This window comes from Ursus arctos, chromosome X, assembly GCF_023065955.2.
Source record: "Ursus arctos isolate Adak ecotype North America chromosome X, UrsArc2.0, whole genome shotgun sequence".
NCBI lineage: Eukaryota > Metazoa > Chordata > Mammalia > Carnivora > Ursidae > Ursus > Ursus arctos.
In genome coordinates, this window is record NC_079873.1 from 61,966,650 (window position 1) to 61,978,913 (window position 12,264).

Consider the following 12,264-nt stretch of genomic DNA (forward strand, 5'->3'; position numbering starts at 1 on the left):
CTTTTTGGGTTTTTTTGGAGTTAGTAAGTTTTGAAAGTTTTCTTTTTTTTCTATGTACTTCTCACTGATTAGTTTCCAGTGTGTTCAAACTTATAACTCTGTTCATTTTTATTAGAGATAATCTCTCCTGGAGTCCCCTGTGCTTCCACTCTGGTTTGCCCTGGCTGCCTTCTAGGTTTGCTGTACAGCTGTTGCTCTGGGATTTCCTCTTTCCGAAGAAATCCCTTTGGGGTAACCCTGTTGGGGATTCCTTTTACCTCCTGTGAAGGGATTCTAATGTCATTGATTCATTTATTTTCCTTGTAACTTTCCCTTTTCTCTTTCCTGCCATTTTAATGGAGTTTTGGGAGTGAGCAAAAGGTAAACATGTGCTTTCATTTTTTTTTAAAGATTTTATTTTATTTATTTGACAGAGACAGCCAGCGAGAGCGGGAACACAAGCAGGGGGAGTGGGAGAGAAAGAAGCAGGCTCCTAGCGGAGGAGCCTGATGTGGGGCCTGATCCCAGAACGCTGGGATCACGCCCTGAGCCGAAGGCAGACACTTAACAACTGTGCCACCCAGGCGCCCCAACATGTGCTTTCAAAAGGCCATGTTTAATCAGAATTTCTCTGCTGGGCATTTTACATACTAGATGAGTATTTCACCTTTATGAAGAGAAATAAACTCTTGGGGGATCACAGAGATACTAGGCCAGAGCAGGGATTCAAGTCCAGGGTTTGTCTGATTCTAAAGGCTGCTTTTTCATTGTGCCTCACTCCCACAAATGATGCCTCTAGCCTAGGATTATTTGATGAACTCTGGAAAGAACAGCAGAAGAAAATTTTGGTGGTTGTTTTAAACAAAACCATTTTGAGGGCTTGAATTTTTTTAAAATTCATTTGCATTTTGATTAATACTGTCCTCATAGTTGTAGTTAATTTTAAAATGTACCGTGTTTCTGCATACTGCTAATGGTACACTGTACCCTGGTATGAGAAGCAGGAATTCTAGTCTGTTTTTGTATAGGGGGCCCAGAGGTGTTACCCACAGATCCAGCATGTTAATGTCACAGCCTGGCTCGAGCGCTAGCATACTGATGACCTTTTTCCCCTACTGATTACTTTCCCCCAGTATTTTATTATTTCATACGTACAGAGGGAGTAAAAGAGTTGTATAAACACCCATAAACCTAGCACTTAGACTACAACTGCCAATTCATCCATCCATCAATCTCTGATTGTACCTTTTAAGTACTTTCTACTAGACTGTTTCTAGGATAATTCCCCATTTATTTGTGTCATTAATCCAGAAAATGAATGTGGAAACACGAATAAGCAAATATTTGAGTACCTGTGATATACTTAGGACATAATGGAGGAAATCTAAGATAGCATGTCTTGAAGGAATTTATCTTCCTAGTTGAGGAAGATAACCTATAACAACTTGTGAGCACATAAACTAGAATAGTACAAGGGTGTACTTCCTGATTTAATACAGAACTATGAATTACTGATAAAATATTGCGAAGATTTAGGCTAAGTGTGGCAAATTCAATTTTAACCTCCAGATATGTGTATGCCTGTACACAGAAATTACAATCTTCGTGTCATAAACTAATTCAGTCTCTTAAGCTCAGTGTTTCCTGCTTCCCTTGTTTTCCTTTCTATGTCCAAAACTTCCCGCTAGCACATGATAAAAATGTCAAAAAGGGGTATAAAATGAGGAGACACCTTCCTACCTCAGTCCCCTAGCTACCAGTTTCCCTCTTTAGAAACAGCCACTGTAAGACAGGTTTCCTTCGGTCTAGATCTACATATAAAAAGCATATTTCCATGTATGTGTATATATATGAATTAAAAAATATATATGGTAGTGTATACAAGTGCTTTGTACCTGCTATTCTGATTAGTGTTGTCTTTCCTAACTTGAGTACTTACCTTCACTCTGGACTCCTTAGGATCAGTGTGCATTATGTTTTCTCTTTCCCGCACATACTGGCTGTATTCCTATATTCATACTCAGATCAAAAACACTTGTTTCTGCTTGTAAAAGGAAGAACTTGGGACCACAATGTCCTCACCACATTTACCATCAGTACCTCTTCTAAAAAAAATGCGCCTGGAAGCTGGAGGACAAGAGCTGCCTTAAGTCATTCTAGAAGCTATATTAGGTAGACATAATTGAGGAAGAGAGTTCTGCAAGATAAAGCAGTCTTCATTTGAAGACTGGCTGACCTAGCAAGTGCCTCAATTATATGTACAAATTTCTGCCAAAGACAGCATGTTATGTTTTTAACAGACTTAAACCCATATTCATTTTTTTATTTTTGCTTTGCAATGAGTCACATGCTGATTCCAAATAAAAGCAAGCGATTTACTGATTATGATTAAGTCACCCATTAAATCTTAATTGCTTTTTGGACCTCAGATTTACTGGGTCTTGTTCATCTTCCTTGAATCCCTTAAATCAAAAATGAAAGATAAATGGTAAGTTCAATTTTTTATTAATAATCTTGGAACAAATACATTAACAATCTCTTAGAGTTACAAACCATTTTACAATTTTGAAGGAATTTTCACATATACCAATTAAACCCTCACAACATCCCTGTGAGGTAGGCAGGGTCGGTGTTATTTTCCTATTACCGAGAACTAGGCTCAGAGGTGAAGTAAGGTCACATAGTTGGTAAGTGATGCAGCCAGGACTAGAACCTAGGCTTTTTGACATGCTGCTTCCCTGAGAACATTCAAGTAATCATATCCTATGCTATATAATGAACATTTTTCTCGTATGATGATCAGACCTGTTTTTACAAGTTTGATACTACCTTTTTCCTACTATGCAAAAAACACCCAGTCTGTGATGAGACATGTCTTCTCTGTCACTGGACTCTCTTTTTTTCTCTTCAGTGTATCAAGCACCATCATAACATGGAACTTTCTTGTGTTTTAGGTTTTGAGGATCCTTGGCTAGAAGTTCTAAATTATGATATGATATGAAATTTTATTTTAGAAAACTCTACAAAAGTATTCCTATATTGACTATGTCAAACTTACTTAAAAACAACAAGCCTATTTATATGTTTGAAAGCTTTGCAATCTTTCCCTAGAGAGGAAACATCTTTCACTAAGATGTTTAAATGCGTATAAATGGAAAATAGGGAAAGGCGTTAAGCAACATTACTGGGAAACCTATGCATAGTAACCTAAGTGCAGGTCACATTTTACTGACTTGTTTTTGTTGTTGACCTTCTAGAGAAAGGAAAACCATTAAGAGAATTTTCAGGTCTGATCCTATCTCATATATGGTATCCTCAGCAACAAGCTAGAAAAATGAATTCTACCAACAGAAGGGTTCAAGCAGTAGTGATTGTAGCATATATGTGATAGAAAAAAACACTTGCTCTTCAGTGGTTTTTGCCTAGGTCCAGTGTAAATATACTTACCAAGGCAGATTTTAAGCTATAGCATCATCTTTGTTAAAATGCGAAATGTGAAATGTGGTGGAGTTACTGACTTGAGATATAAACTGTAACTGACCCAAAACTACCTGTTAAAAGCAGAGTAAAGCTCAATGAACATAAAGGCAATGGATAGAACTCAACTGCTCTGGTATGGAGAGAAAAACAGCAAAGCAAACCTTCAGGCATGTAAAGCAGGTTTTAAAAATAGGAAAATGACACTGAACTGTATTATAAGGAATTACACTTCTTAAACTTGAGTTTTGCCTTCTAAGAGCATTGGGAAAAACTTCAGCCTGTGGGGAAGAGGTGGTACAGAAAATGAATGGGATCTAGAAATGGGGTTGAGGACGTGGGAGGTTAGGGAACTGAGAAACATACACTCAAAATGAATTTAGAATCCCTTTAAATCATCCTTTCCAAAGAAATTTCCTAAATTTAAAGATTTGGTCAAAAGAGTTGGTGAAAACAAAAATTGTGCCTATTTTACCTTATAAAAGTAGTATTTAAATGTAGATTAGAAATTAGCTATTAAAGATTAGTCCACTTATCAGGCTGTAGAAACTGAAAACTTAAGTGCTGCTGTCAGTGATACGTGGCAGAAAACTTCCAAATATGAATTGGCATGGTAGAATTCAACATTAGTCAAAATATTAAGAAACAAACACTTTTTACTTGAAGCCTAATGAAAAAAACATTGGTATGCTTACCTAAGGTACCTAACAGTTAAAAAGAAATTAACAGCTTAACCTAATGTGAAAAATACTTCAGCTACATTTCAGTTTTCTAAGGTAAAACTTGAGAAGATGGAGAATATTCTAGTTCAGTATAATGGGCTCCAAACCAACTACATGTTTGAAATACATCTTGATTGTGTTCTTTACATAGTATCATCATCATCATCATCATCTTCGTGTTTTCTCTTCAATGGGTTTGATTCATTGGCCATGTTCTGTGATGAAACCATGTTGGTGGTAATAAGAATATTTTTGGGCCCAATTATTGAAGGATTAATCAGAACATTTTGAACTGCAGTTGTTGCAGGAACTGTAAACAGGAGAAAACACCCTCAAACTGAATTACCCCAAATCGAAAACATGGTAAATAGTATTCAACAAGGCTAAATACAATTCTAATAACTTTAATAGCATGAGTTTGCAACTATATCATAGAAGAAACTTGGTTATTTATGCTGCATTAAGAGTTGAATAACATTTTTTTAGTACTTTAAAGTACTTTAATATCTAGTACAACATTAAAGTTGTTTTTTTGTTTGACTTAATTACCTAAAATTTTAGCTAGTACTTAGCCATGGGAAGCAGTGCACTGGACTCATCATGGGACATGATGAGGGTCAAAAATCAAATTCCCTTATATGCCAATATTTTATATAAGTAGTTTACTATGTACAGTTAGGTGTCAGAAGATGTAAAATTGAAATATATGCCGTGATAAACTATGCTATAACAGAATTCTACTTATGTATTAGTCCAACTTTATATGTACCCTTCATGAAGTAGTAAAGGTGTAATTTTTATTTGATGTACGCTAAGTTACATCATTTTCTTGAGCTTTAACCCTAAGTGCTTTTCCCTGAAGAGGCCTTAGATTTGTGGACCCCAGCTTATTTTAATTCAGTGTTCTTTGAGAATCTGATGGTCATACTGATTACTCTGCCCTCCCAAAACATTACATATTTGTAAAATTTACATTTACAATTTTAGTGGGCTCATAGGCCCTTCTGAAGAACCCAGATTTGCAGCGTTAACTGCAACCTTCCTGGTATGATATTAAAACAACTCTTGCTATAGGAATACAAACTGTTCTATAATCACAAATTATTCACAAATTTTAAAATTCAAAAACACTTCTAAAAAGCACCACTTTCAAACGTCCCCACCCCCCACCCATCATGTTACCTGATTTGACAGGTGTGGATTGAGAAGGTGGAATCTGCACCGTAAATCTTTGGCTTGTCACTGACACTGGAGGTGCAACTTTACTTGGGGCAGACACTGTCTGTGGGGTTGCTGTAGTTGTAATTAACAGACCATGTTAGTTACAGGACTTCATTATATGGATTCATATTCTGCACTCCTTAGCTTACCAGAAACTACCTTCAAAGCACAAGGAACTAATGAAAGGTGAGGAAAAAAACATCAGAAAGTACAAGCTCCATAGTTCAGATGCTAAAAATTCAGGATAGTATTGTGGTAAAGAATGTAGGCTCCGGGGCCTACCTACTTGAGTTTGAATCCGGGCATTATCACCTACTAGCTGAATGTCCCTGGGCAACTTATCTTTTATTCAGTTTTCTCATCTGTCAAATGGGATAACAGTACCTAGTACATAGGATTCTTGTGAAACTTAAAATAATCTCTGTAAAGCTCCTCAGATAGTATCTGACATTGAATTTTAGCTACATGAAGTTGTGTGTGTAAATAAGCTGGCAGAATAAAGACCCAAGTTTGCTATTCATTACGTTACGTGGCACTTTTAATCTCCGTCACTTACTGAGAATTAGGTAATGTCTAATAGGCTCGTGAAGCTAAATCAACATGCATCTAACAAAAGCATATCAAATACACCTTTCTAGGGTGCCCAGGTGGGTACGAAAGCCATACTGCTATTCTGTACCCAGGTACTTTTTTAAGCAGAAAGGGATGTTGGAGAAAATTTAGTCCAACCCCCCCAATCTTAATTCTACCCATTATTCCAGGTACAATTCAAATACCACCCTATTTCATAAAATTGCCTTGATTGGCTCAGAAGTCATTGCCTGCCTCTGAAATTCCCTTGTCATAGGAGCCTTTATTAGTATCTTACCTTGTTCAGTAAATTACAAGCATTGGCTGACACTTTTTTTACCCTTATGAGCATATGGTTTTTGTGCCTTACTCCTAATAGGCACTCAACAAATTTTTGCTTAATGAGTTTTGCAAGACTCAAAGACATATACTGACACTATAGTTCTCTTAAAAAATACATTTATGGAAACACGTCTGTTCCTAGTTTTTCCTTTGGGGATGCAGGCTTTCCATACGTCCCTTTCCCTGGAACCAGCAGTCTGCCCAGGGAAGAGTTGCTGAAAAAAACAACTATTCTCCCTAGGGACAAAGAGGAAGAAAGCCTAAATGGGGGAGTCAAGCTCAGAGGTACCCAGGAATCTGGCTTTAGTGCTTTCCCCAACTCAGGAGGTGAGACCTTACTAACATATCTTCATTCCTAGGCAAGGTTTCTGATGAATACAGGGACGGTTCAAAGAATTTGGTGAAGCTTAATGAAACAATATGTATTTTATTTTGTCAAGGAAGTTCACAACAGGTAGATGTTTTCTTGGCCATTACCATAAGGATTTGTTAACATTTAAGTAAGTATGGAGTTTCGCCTTTAAAACAGAACACAGTAGATGCTTAGCTCTTGAAAGTGTTATTAAATTCATTTTTTTAGAGTTTAGAACTTGTATCTTTAATACCGGATTTTAGCAGTTCCCTCATTCCAGATTTAAAAATCTCTAAAACATGTATACTAAGTGTCTAACTGGGATAAAAATCACAACTGATAACTAAAATTGGTTCACTTGCCAACATATGTAACAGATTACCACACCTAGAGTTTGTTTTTAAAAACTGGTATTCCCTGAAGTAATATGAATCCACAGGTAAACAGTATATGAACAAAAAGTTAAACGAATTATATATGCAAATTTCTGTTCACAAAGGTCACGTGCAGGTAAATTAGAAGTGTACAACTAATATTATACCAGGTTGGTTTTAAAATGTTGAAATGAGAATATGAAGAGATTGTCTACACACTGCAAAAACCAAATGCTGCTTATATTAGAGCTATGTGACATCTATAGGACTCAAGTTAGAAGCCGTAAGAGCCAAAAAACCCCCCCACAAAACCCAATACTGGTCAAAGACAAGGATTATTTCTGAAAATACTTTGTGAAAGAAATCCAGCAGGAATGTAGGACCAAAAAATCAGGAAATCTAAATCCATTTGTTTTCTTTATTACCAAAACAATAACATTTAAAAAATGGTTTCTAAAGACCATTATTTCTCCACTAAAAGGAACCAGGGCTCTTTGAAGTGGCTGGTGGTAGGACTGGAGTAAGGAAAATTAAGGTGACCTCAGAACATCTTGTGCAAGTAAGCAAGAAATCCTCAAAGAATGATGGAGACCTCTCACAAAGGGCACAGGAGACAGCTTGAAGGGGCAACATAGTTGACAATCTATTTTTGAAAAGATGAGTATTAAAAACAATGATTTTTTTCTTTGATATACTTAAGCTTTTTGTACATTTTAAACTTCTTTCTTTTGGTTACATTCAAGTAAATGTATCAATGGCGACACACATTTGGGAATTTCTGACTCAGCTTTGACTTGGATTATAGTTCAAAATCAAGTGCTGAGACACTTCTTTACCAGGCAGAAAAGTCATTCATTCTCTCACTTACCTACAGTAGGAGTGGAAGGTCTGCTACTAACAGCACCAACACTTAACCGTGGTACTAGTCTGCCTTGGTTAGGTCCCTAGGGGATTTAGAAAACTAATTAGTTTTAATTTTCAGATCTGACCCCTAAACTTACCACGAATGAAGTTAAGATTGTTGATGTGAATTTTTAATGGATAACTCATGGCAAGAATGTCCTGTTTTTGTTAGATTCTAAATCCAACATTTAAACAAGGGTTTTCACAAACATGTATAATATAAACATATCGATCTATATAAACATGGATATGAGCACACATACATAAAATTCTATACAGTATTTAAGTTTAGGATAGAGTCTTATTTGGGGATAACAACTAACATCCTTATGATTTTTAATTTTAACTAGTCAATATCTTAACCTAAAAAGAAAGATACTCTTTTATAGCAGAATTCCAGACAAAGGCAGCTAGCTGAATATGGGGAGAACTTTTTCAGTGGTGGGAGAGCCTTAGGTCATATTTCAGAAAGTGACTCCCAATTCCCGATGGTGTACCATTTACTCTAACAGGTGCCACAAAAAAAACCTGATAAAATGTAAATACTAGGAGTTATGAGACCTGGGAATCCGTCCCAGCTTTGCTACTAATTCCATAGATGAATTAAGGAACAGATCCCTGATGCGAAAATTAACTGTTGAGTTGGATGAACACTAAAGATCCTTTTAGCTCTAAAAATCTTGGATCTTGTATTTCAATATAGTAGCTAACTGCAGACATGATATTTTCAAGGCTATAAATTTAATAGTGTTTAACCTAATCTATCTACAGGAATCTGCTTTTTACAAATTCCCCTAACACATCTCACCTTTTTAAAAAACAAAGCTGACCAAAAATTCTTACCTTTTTAATTAAGGACTTCAGCCTATAGTTTGGAGCTGTTAAGCAATATCTGTCCGGTGGCAGTCTGGGTCCTGCATATGGCTTAATCAGTGGTAAAGGGGTTTGATTTTTCTGCCTTGCAATATCCAGTAAAAACTAAAAAAAAAAATCCTTATTAGAACTACAATTTAAGAAATTTTATGTAAAATGAACTTAAAATAAGTTTGCTCACATCTCTTGGAGGAGGAGAAGTAAAAGATTGATCAGCGCGACACTGGATTGCCAGTCTTACATCATCTGCATCAACATTAGGTTTCTTAGCATGGCTTGAATAAATTTTTGCGTCATCCAGGATTGTAGTCACATATCCTTTAAGAACAAAACATTATTAAACATGAAAACAGCTTAATATTTATGGTCACTTTTCTTAATGGGAGGTTCTACTAACTTCTAGAAAGTTGATGAATTTTGGTTCTAATATCTCATTGTCCTATCTACATGGCCAATTGCAAATAGATACTACAGTATAAACACTGTCCCCTTAGCTTGAGCTCCTTTTTACTGCTTTAGGCTGAATTCTATGATATTAACTGTTCAAGCAATTCAGTTGAAAATGTTCTTAAAATAATAAAACAATGTTTTCCAATTCACGAGTTAGGCTAATTTTGGGGTTAACTTACGGAAAGCAAATTCCAACATTTGATTTATAACCCTTGGTTCATACTCCGTAATTCCCATATCCTTCAGGATTTGTGCCATCACCTGTGGATTCGAATAAAAACGCCAGATGCATAATCTAGGTACTGGAAATCAAGACTGGACCGAAGGTAGTATTTATATTTATGATACAAGTTCCCCCTTCTCTGGGCTCCAGACTGTACTCATACACTTTTCCTCAGGAGTGAGTGTCAGGATCACACCAAAAGCTGTCGTAATCTCTGCTGAAAACTTTTTATTTTTTGGCGGGGGTGGGGGCGGGGGCAAAGAGAAGAAAAGGGCCCGGGTTGGCTTTCCCGTCGGGAAAGATAGGGGAGGCTACAGCTGGTTGTCATTTTCGGATGTGGCAATGGGGGAAGCTAGCATCAACACTGGACGTGAGAGTCAGCGCTCACAGACCTGCTAAGACGACAAAGCGTTTGGGCCCCAAGGCCCAGGAGACAAAGCCGGGTGGCTGAACTGCGCACTCCGGCGGGCCGCAAGCCTCCCCCTAGCGGGGCTGCGGGGGTTGCGGGAGACGCGCCCCGGGGTCCAGGGCACCCACGTATCCCACTCCTCCGGGCCGCCCGGGCTGCGCTGAAGCGGGCACGCGAGCCCGTCCTGAGGCCCTCCGCCAGGACCTGCCTCCCAAGACGCTAGCCGCGCCGAGCTTCATGCCCCGCCTCTCATCCTTCGCACTTACCAAGGCATCTCTCGGAGCGTTCTTGGGAGGCGCCATCTTGCCCGACTCCATGTTATCCTGCCACTCGTCATCCGGGGAGAGAGGGCTGCTCGCAAGCTCCTCGCTCAGGCTCCACCCCTGCGGGGTGCGGAAGGCGGGGTTACAGCGCCAGCCTGGCTGGCTGCTGCTTCTCAGCTGTGGCTCAACCCCGTGGAGTCTGAGGGCAGCAGAACTAGCACTGGAGCCGTGGGCTCGGGAGGTGCGGAAGAGACGGGTAAGTCTTCCCTGAGGAACCCTCGGCCAACACCTGGAAGAGCCAAGAAGCTCGTCTTCCGGGAGCTGTTCTCCGGTAAAATGTACCAAATGGGTCACCCTTGTCTTTTCTGGGACCCCCTCCTCACACCTTCCCTGCTGCTACTCTGGCCCCTTCCATTTCCCTGCAATGCCTGCAGGGGCTCCGTCCACCTGTCCCTGTGATAGGGTTGCCTGGGTAAATTAACACCCAGTTAAATTTGTCAGATCAACAACGAATACATTTTTAGCTAAAGTATATCCCAGATACTACACGGCTGTACTTACCTACAAAATTATTTGCGTTGATCTCACATTTAAATTTAACTTGGCATTCTGTATTTTTGTTTGCTAAATCTGGCAACTCTACCCTATAGCCTGCTCTCCACAACAGCAGGCCTTTGGTCAACTCTCATCATGCTCAAAGCCCTACCATTGTCGCCCATTTCATACTGATGAAAAGCTTAAAGCCTTTGTGGGCCTGCAGGTTCTCTGCTGAAGCCCCTCCAGCCTTGTCCCTGGCCCTGAGTAGTTTCTTCTCTGTCCCTGCTGAGGCCCACCCAGGGCTGTTACTTTGCCTCACAGATGCCCACCCTTCCCTAGTCTCCACACAATAACCTGAGCGACTTTCAAAAAACATGCATCAGTTAACCATCTCCTGGCTTAAAGTGTCCCAAAGAGAACTCTTTCTTATTCCTCCACAATAAACCAATGCCCTAGTGTTCTCCATCCCAGGAAGAGGCACTCTGAGCTTCCCAGGCCAGAAATAGCAGTTATCCATGTTATGCACCCCCTCCCCACAATCCACACTCAGTCTATAGCAGGTCTTATTAGGGCCACCTCCCAAAGTCGCACCACGTCTATCTGTGCCTCCACATCCTCATTCAGTGCTACCACACGAACAGTCCAAACCAACACCCATACTCATCAAGACTACGGAAGTAGGTCCTCGAAATAGGGCTACCCCACATTCTTCACACAACCAAAGGGATCTCTTAGTCATAAATCACATAATTATATTCCTTTCTTTAAAACCCTCTGATGGCTTCCTTCACAAAACAAATTCATACCGATTTCTGGGGGTTAGCAGACCCTTCAGTTTTGGGCACCAGCTTACCTCATCAGGCTCATCTGAATCAGTCATCCACCAGGCAGCCATCTTGAATTTTGCGCAGGTGCCCCAAGAACCACGTGTTCTTAGAACATTATTTCCATTGGGAACCCTGAACTGTATGCTCCTGCAAGCACCTTTCTCAGCTTACTCTGAGCAATCACTGTGTAAAACTAATAGTGATTTTCTCCCTTTGGACTAGGTAGTACATGTACAAGGTACAAAGTTCTAAAAATACATTTTAAAAATAAAAAGAAACTTGGGGCGCCTGGGTGGCACAGCGGTTAAGCGCCTGCCTTCGGCTCAGGGCGTGATCCCGGCGTTCCGGGATCGAGTCCCACATCAGGCTCCTCTGCTATGAGCCTGCTTCTTCCTCTCCCACTCCCCCTGCTTGTGTTCCCTCTCTCGCTGGATGTCTCTATCTCTGTCAAATAAATAAATAAAATCTTAAAAAAAAAAAAAAAAAAAAAGAAACCCTTTCTGGCTTGTTCCACCCACTAATTTATCTTTCACAGAAGGCACCACGGTTTACCAGTTTCTTGTCAATGTAATTTACAAATGCTACCTTTTTAATATTTTGTTCCCCCATCCAAATGGTACTATACCATTGGGGTGACCAACCTTTAGAGCGTGAACACAGGACACAGCTGTATTAGATGAAAAGACCTATAATATATAATAAATAATTGTGCAAAAGTGTTATTATTTTAATATAAAAATAT

General features: G+C 39.3%; 1 protein-coding gene across 1 annotated transcript; it reads right to left on the reverse strand.

Annotated features, from left to right (window-relative positions):
* Positions 1-2,467: 2,467 nt before the first annotated feature.
* TAF9B (TATA-box binding protein associated factor 9b) lies at positions 2,468-11,980 on the reverse strand. The gene is made up of 7 exons (XM_026480126.4): positions 10,162-11,980; positions 9,443-9,524; positions 8,995-9,131; positions 8,784-8,918; positions 7,906-7,981; positions 5,361-5,471; positions 2,468-4,488 (listed from the first exon to the last, which is right to left on the reverse strand). The coding sequence occupies exons 1-7, from the start codon at positions 10,210-10,212 to the stop codon at positions 4,322-4,324; spliced, it is 759 nt and encodes a 252-aa protein (XP_026335911.1). The 5' UTR covers positions 10,213-11,980; the 3' UTR covers positions 2,468-4,321.
* Positions 11,981-12,264: the final 284 nt, after the last annotated feature.

Excerpts from the sequence above, each read along its gene's own strand:
- TAF9B (XM_026480126.4), bottom strand. The coding sequence starts at position 10,212 with ATGGAGTCGGGCAAGATGGCGCCTCCCAAGAACGCTCCGAGAGATGCC. Across the intron at positions 9,525-10,161 it reads ACGCTCCGAGAGATGCCTTG|GTGATGGCACAAATCCTGAA; the intron begins GTAAGTGCGAAG and ends TCGAATCCACAG. Across the intron at positions 7,982-8,783 it reads TGAAGTCCTTAATTAAAAAG|GGACCTAACCAAGGCAGACT; the intron begins GTAAGAATTTTT and ends TAAATCCCCTAG.